The 7,814-nt window shown below is 42.4% G+C and overlaps 1 protein-coding gene across 1 annotated transcript; it reads right to left on the bottom strand.

Moving 5' to 3' along the window:
• Positions 1-1,155: 1,155 nt before the first annotated feature.
• Positions 1,156-2,862, bottom strand: pop5 (POP5 homolog, ribonuclease P/MRP subunit). Its single transcript, XM_029001365.1, has 5 exons — positions 2,795-2,862; positions 2,580-2,722; positions 1,557-1,706; positions 1,385-1,468; positions 1,156-1,304 (listed from the first exon to the last, which is right to left on the bottom strand). The coding sequence occupies exons 1-5, from the start codon at positions 2,812-2,814 to the stop codon at positions 1,183-1,185; spliced, it is 519 nt and encodes a 172-aa protein (XP_028857198.1). The 5' UTR covers positions 2,815-2,862; the 3' UTR covers positions 1,156-1,182.
• Positions 2,863-7,814: the final 4,952 nt, after the last annotated feature.

The raw sequence follows: 7,814 nt of genomic DNA, 5'->3' as shown, positions 1-7,814 counted from the left end.
CACACTCACAGAAGACTCAGGTTCAAATCCCACTTACTACCATTGTGTCCCTGAGCAAGACACTTAACCCTAAGTTGCTCCATGGGGGTCCCTGATAAATGCTGTAAATGTAAATTGGACGAGCCTCAGTTTAAACTCAATTAAAATTTATTTCCCCAAACTCAATATGAATAACTCAATATGAGGTGTACCTATAATTGCATTTTTAAAATTGAAATAAAATGTGTTCATTTTTCTCCTTTCGTTTAGATTTTCTGAACCTTCCTTTATGTTCAGCATCTTTAAAGACACCATGGTTTTCCTGTTGCCCCTCAAAATACTCACGTCTATCACGGACATGAAATTCCCCTTTAACTTAGAATAAAAAAATATATATAATAAAACCATCATCACATCCACCCTATTTTGCCATCATTTTACTTTACATTCTCAACATGAATCTAATCATTATCCTGCAATTTTAACTTTTTTTTTTTTGTCACACGTCACCGACAGCATAGATTAACCCAGGGGAAATAAAACTGGTCCATGTTATCACCAATTTGATTTTATTAGTCTACTGGGCGTCCTTCGGGACGCTGTTTGGCACATCAGGTTGTGTCGGATCCCTCTTCTGTCTGTTCGTCTGCTATCTTGCCAGCATCAGAAGATGTTGGTGTTCCTCTTGAGAAAGAAGGCGTTCCTCGCGTACCGCGATCCTGCAGATGGCGACTCTACATTTACTGTTTTTCTGTGTGGGACGTCGTGAAGACCTGATCTCTGTCTGCGTGGATCTTGCTGTTCACATGTCAATTCAGGCAGTTTTCCTCTTATTTTCCGGTTGAGGTCAAACTCTCAGTCAAGGACAAAAACAGTTGAGCGAGGAGGGTCAGTCTACCTCAGATGCTGAGAACCACCCTCATCTCATCTCATTATTATTAAGAGCAGTCTCATCTTCCATGACATATGGAAACATGACAAACATTCAATTAAATTGTCTTATTCCTTCATATAGACAATTCACAACAAATGTTTACTTAATTTATACATAAAAAATGTGAACCCAGCATGGCAGTAAGAAGTAAATTATGGAAATTTAAGGGTTGCATCAGTAAAAGTCAGAATCCTGCTGGCAGCTGGAATATAAAAAAAAAAACAACAAAAAAAAACGCTCTGCCTCAATTTGTCCCTCCTGAGGAAGCCTCAGGACGATGGAAACTCATCTTCAACATCATCATCCTCCTCCTCATCGTCGTCGTCGTCGTCTCTGCTCTTCTTCACCAGAGTGCAGCTCATCACAGCCCTGCGCACCTCCAGCCTTTCCTCTGCAGGGACCAGAAAGCAGGGAGAAGAAACGTTACGGCGCGTCGTGATGGTCCGCGGGGAAGAAAGGACTCCGTTTTACCGTCGGTTTTACACTCCGGAAGCATCCTGTGAAGCTGCTGCGTGCTGTACCGCGCTAGAAACTTCTGGCACGTTCTTATGGTCCCTGCATTTAAACAGGAAGACAAGGGAGGGTCGGTTCCCAGGACCGACGGGAAAATAAAAACAGGTCATTTGTCTGTCAGGCCTCTCACCTCCAACATGAATGCAGTTGAAGGAACACTGGACCTTCCGCCTGCGGCTTTCAATACTGCTGATGAACGTCACGGCAGACCAGACGAGGCGGTAGTGGCTCTTCCGGCAGCGCAGGAGCACGACGCCGGTGGGGCCGTTCACGTACTTCACTGGGAAAACAGGACAGACAGGCCGTGTACATTTCACTGCGTCACCTTCGCTTCGACATCTCACACTTCCGAGGTTGTGAGTTTGGATCCCGGCTCGGAGTTTACGTGCTCTCCCCACGTCGCTGCTGGTTTCCTCCAGGTTCTCCGGTTTCCACACTGGCTGGATTGGCAGCTCTAAACTTGACCGTGGGTGTTCCCCGGCCAACACCACGAGCAACAGGACTAAGCAGTTTCATCCCAAATGTTGCTTCCTGTATAAATGGGGGGTGAATCCCGCCGTGCATTGTGGGTTGTTTTGTTGGAGGGCGTATGAGCGAGAATCGGACAGAATTCAGACAGAAAACCAGCAGACAAGAAAAAAAGATTCCCCTATAATTATGTATTGCTTTTTATTGTGTGGACACATTTATAAAAATAAAAAGATTGTATTAATAGTTGGGGGTCCTAATGAACCAGGACTGATCACTTCATCGATTGTAACATGGAAGCACGTTGTAATTCGCTCTGGATAAGGGCGTCTAGCCAAGTGCCTTAAATGTAAATGTATATAGTATATGATGTACAATGATAATAATGATGGTAGTAGTACTATTGATATAATAGTATGATGATAAAAACAACGGAGAACTCTGCAAACTACTTCTTAATTATACAAACTGCACATGTGGAATTAACTAATTGCATTAAAAAATTTACCTAAAGGGGAATTCTGTCCGATACTCGCTCATTCTCTCTCTCTGAGGCGGGATGAACCGCTGACGTAACGAGCAGAGGCCTCGGCCACGCCCCCTTACACTCGCTTCCGTCACTAGCAGACCACGTGACTGCGTAACTAAACAGAGAAAACTACGTGACTCCGTACAGAAAACGCACCGGAGAAGCCGAGCTGGAGCAGCGCCGCGCCGTAGTCCCCGTGTGACCGGGCCACCGCCGACCGCACCGCCTGGTGCACCGCCCGCTCCTCCAGCAGCTGCAGGCCGCCGCGCTCCGACACGGACACCTCGCACAGCAGGTACCTGCGGCGGGCAGCAGGGGGGTTACACGCCGACGTCCAGACGTCCAGTCCCGCGTCCCGCGTCCCACCTTACCTGGACTTAAACCGGACCATCCTGCCTCGCCGCACACGCGGAGCCGCCACTCACTTCCGGGTGCGGCTCGGCGCCCACCAATGGGATTTCGCGATTGCCCAGATGGGCGGAGTTACAATGTAGATATTCAATTTATTGTTTATGAAACTATTGTTTCATATAATACTATTAAAACTATTATATAATACTATATAAAACTATTGTTTCATATAATACTGTAACATTATAACACTTGTATATGTGCTCGGATTATTATTATTTTTTTTTTTTAGAAATTAAAGCCTGGTCAGAAAGTAAGGAGGTGAATTTCTCTACCACAAGACGACGGTTAAAGAAACTGGAGCTGAATATAAAATCCGGCTCCCGAATTTGTGGCTTTTCGATTGATTAAAAGTCCGGGGAGTTTCCTGGTCATGGACCCAAAATTTGAGTTTACTGAGTTTCAGCCAATGAGCTGATGTCTGTCAATCATGCTGAAATCTGTGGAATTGTGACGGAAGAGGATGAGTTTAGCGTTGCAGTGGTAGCAGGACGGCACATCGTTGGAGAGTCTGAACGTGTCAGTCGGACAAAAACCGTACTAGGTAATTGAACTTGAGAATAGAGAATAGAACTTGCTAGATAATGCTATTAGCAGGATTGGTGGGATGTCATTCCGAACGCGTTAACTAGTTCTTCGAATAGAATCTGAACTCTGCTTATTGACATTCTGGGTCGTCTTCAATGCCAGCAGCTCTATCTTACGATCCTGCCTCTTCGTAACAAGTTCGTAAAACCTGTTCAAACCTGCTAAAGGCCCAACTTTATCCAAGAAGGGAGACAAGTTCCTTGCAAGAAAGCTATAACACAAAAATGGTTGCGTATTTCAGCACAATAAATGTTTGGAAGTTTAAACGGGGCTCTAGACTAACTTTTATTTTTCAATGGAGGTTACAAGCCCCTCGGATGGCCAACTCCTGTAGTTTGGCCTCCTGGTTCTTTGGCCTTGTCTAAACCAACATGTCACACTTTGTTTATTATGAACATCTTCAAGACTTTGCCTGGATTGATCATGTTCTGTGCAGAGAACCCTGGAATTTGAAATTCGATGGAATATACATCGCCAGACGTTTGCGGAGGCCGTTTGCAGCCATCAAGTTCATCATGGCCTTATTTCTTCTTCACCTCAGCATTTAACATGTTTCTACTAGTCTCGAAAATACGGTAATGATCACATTTATGTTTGGTTTATAATTCATTTTCTTCTAAAAAAGGATGAACTCTCGTGGATTTGCGTCACTGAACACGCTCGCCCTGGTCTGTGTGTATTTCATGTAGTCAGGGCTCTAAAGTAGCTTCTGCAGGGTGAGGAGTTTTGGTGGCCCAGGACTCTTCCCAGTGAGGTACAGGAACCTTTCCATTCCCAGTATATGTATACACATGTCTCGATCCCCTTCCAGCTCCTTCATACACGATAAGTGAGACTGGTGAATGAACATTAGCGAGATGTCCAAGCGGGCATAGTCACACACATCAATACGTTCAATGAGCATGTAATGCTTATGCAAGATTTTTCCCAGGATTAATTTCAACATGAGGATCCTGTTACAACCTTTGCAGAGTTATTAGATCAGGGCCTTCAAGTTCATGTACTGGACTGTACAATACAACTAGAAGCCAAAATTCCAGGGGAAATTTTGATGGGTCTGTCCGGGCATTGGTCACAGCTGCGGGCATGGGATTTGTAAAATGGGGCTTCTTTACTGTGGTAAGTTTTATTTTACAAATCCGTTGTTTCTTTACGTTTGACGGTCTTCGCGTGGCGGTCTTTAACGTTCTTTAATGTTCTTTTTTGCCATTCTCAGCACAATAATAAATGGTCTGTCTTCCTGACAGACCCAATTACCAGTAATCAATTTCACCATCACCATTCCTTTTATAATTCATCATAAATTAATATAAAGTCATGGGATCCCACTCTTCTATCCATTAGTTCTCCTCTTCTCTCCTTTATTTGTCCTGTAAATGTCTTCGGTACGTTTCCAGTCGCTTAAATGACTCTTTTTTTTCTAAGAAATCTATAAATAACTACTGCTTTTACATTTTTGTCTTTAGAAAATATCATTTTTTGTCCTAAATAGTTTCTGATTGCTGCCTCATAACAGAAGGCCTGAAACAGGAAGACGGCGGCTTAGTGAATGGAGGGTTTGGCGTAGAGAAAGAGAGAGTTGGGGTTGGAGTAGTTGTTCTTGTCTGTAGTCTTGGTCCTTCGTCCTGTGTGTGCCCTCTTCTGTGCCAGTTTGGTTGATGGTTTTATGGAGGTGTATACAGCACTAGTTGGTTTGGTTTTACATGGCACTTCCCTCCCGCACTGTAAAAAAATACACTTTGGTTTGGTTTGGCCTGTGTGTTCCTCCTTGTCACCGTCCACCTAGTTCACATTGTCCACGTCCATTGTTCACAATATCAGCACATAATAAAGAACGGCATTAAAGAACCTTCTCTCTCTGCTCAGGCGAAGTTTCTTTAAAAAGTGCCCAGGCTCTCTGAACTCAGTACGAGGTCCCTGGTTCTTCATCAGGCTCGTCCTGCTGCTCCTCTCTAACATGCAGGTTAATACGACTTTTGGTACTCGAGGAGTTTACAGATTCGTCAGTCACATTTATAAGTGAATGTATGTCTTTTTCTGTCGTTTAACTTTGCTTCTTGGGCCATCAGGTCACGTTTTTATTCGGTGCGTCTTTTCTTCGACCCAGCAATCTTTTCAGAAAGCGCACATTATTCTTTGCACATGAGCTCATCTGTCAGCTTAGTAGTATCTTCCTGAACTTTCGGTACCATCAATACTAAGTCACCGTTTAGTCTAGCACCCAACACTCTCCGAGCATGCTCTTCAATGACAAGTCTAAGCCTTATCAGGGCTCTTAGTTTGTATACTCGATATTCTATAGAAATTGAACGAGAATTGCTGGTGTCTTCCCATTGTAAGTCGCTTTGGATAAAAGCGTCTGCCAAATAAAGTAAAGTAAAGTTTTCATTGTCTCTTTCGAAAAAATTTTGAACAGCAATCTGTGATTTCGTCGTTTAACACAAATAAAATTAATTTCATTTTTTCATTAAACATTATGAAACGAAACGAAAAAAGTCGTTTCACTGTTTCCCAAATGTTACTGATGAAATAAATGTCTTGTTGTCTCCGCATCTCTCCTCCACTCGTCATTATGGTGCTGAACTGGAAGTGCTGGAGGTGTTTTAGGAGCGTAACTAATTCACTATTGCATGGAGGTGAGTTGACAGACTGATACCACTGGCTGGACACACATGGGTGTGTGTGTGTGTGTGTGTGTGTGTGTGTGTTTGCCACATGCCACTGTCAGTATTAACTTGGTCTGTCGCTCTGCCAATTAAAAAGGTTTGTTATACAGAATGTCTTTTTTTTTTTCATTAAAAATTCAACATGCATTTCATGTTTCTACTAAATAATTATTTCCGTTAAGATTTTAATAAAGAATATAAAGAATTATAGAATATTGTTAGGAATAGTGGCTGCCACTATTTTAATTTTATTGTAGTATTTAATAACTCGAAAGAGTTAATCGGCGTCGGGTAAGGGAGGAGTTCCGTAATTACAGGCCCCTCCTACAAAAAGGAAAACACGAACACCACGGGGCGGAACAGCGCTTCTATACGGTTTTATGTTGTAACGTTGCTGATTTCATTGATGTTTTATGTGGTGCTAGTTCTTTTTATTTATCGTTTTTAACTTATTCACTGTACAGCACTTTGGTCCTGTGTTGGTTGTTTTAAAGTGCTTTATAAATCAAGTTGGATTGCATTGGAAACTGATCCGAAATCACAATTTGAATAAATGTGATTTTATAAATCGGGACAATGGTTTATATCTTATATATCACTGAAAACTATTTTTCCTGGCAACTGGGCACATCGGTCTCCCTTGTATATTAGCAATGAGTTGGAATATTAGAAAGTATTTCACAGTCAGTATCACACAAACCTCTAGACAGATTGGTGTGCTGTAATGTAGTACCTAGATATGAATCTACTTTGTGTGCATATTGAGTAGGCAAGCATGTTTCTCTCACATATGTGCAAAATGAATAGTGTATTGCTGGGTACGTCACTGAATATAACGTAGATGTAAATTACGTTATTTCATTCTTATGCATAGACAATAATAATAAAAGCTAGAAACCAAAATTCCATGGAAATTTTGATGGGCCTGTCCGGGCGTCTTGATGGGCCTCCAGAGCTGGTGTCAGCTGTAAGAGCAGGCGGTATAACTACAGTAGCCGATAGAACAGGCGGTCACATGAGGAGATGTTTGGAACATGTTCAAAATTTAGCATGTTAGCATGCTAATACTAGCACGATAATGTCAAACATGCTAACAGAGCGTGGCCAAGATGCGGCACATTAAATTTGGTGACATTTGGAGCATGTTGAAAAAAACGCATGCTAGCATGTTAATGCTAGCATGCTAACACCAAAAATGCTAACAGGGTGTGGCTAAGATGCGTCACGTGAAATTTGGTGAGGTTTGGAGCATGTTGAAAAATTTGGCATGTTAGCATTAGGAGACAACATCAAAAACTTCTTTGTATGTCAAACCACCTGGACACAATGTCCAAAAAAAGTCCAGAACAAAAAGCCTGATCTGAAATTTATGTGTGCACGCTCAACCGTGTCATCGCAAATTCTAAGAAACCTGTTTTTTTTGTCCCCAACAAAGCAACCAATGTGTAATTTTTTTTGTGCAATTCAAGGTCTTAGTGTGGCAGCCACGAATGCGAGACATGGCTTTGTTTGCATTTTTCCTCATTTTCAAGGTTTTCCTGACCCCCAGTTGGTGCTAGCGACACATCCAATTTATCATATTGTGTGACTCAACTCCCGTGTAACTACCTTTTACGGCTGGTCACAGGGAGCTGAAAGGTTGTTCCTCTGCACAATAGCAAACCGTACTTTTTACAACCCGATTTGTGGGCGGCCCGTACGACCTACCAAAATAAACAATATGTTT

Source organism: Denticeps clupeoides, chromosome 13 (assembly GCF_900700375.1).
Source record: "Denticeps clupeoides chromosome 13, fDenClu1.1, whole genome shotgun sequence".
Lineage (NCBI taxonomy): Eukaryota > Metazoa > Chordata > Actinopteri > Clupeiformes > Denticipitidae > Denticeps > Denticeps clupeoides.
The sequence above is the reverse complement of the archived record's forward strand: the minus strand, read 5'-3'. Positions and strand labels throughout refer to the sequence as shown.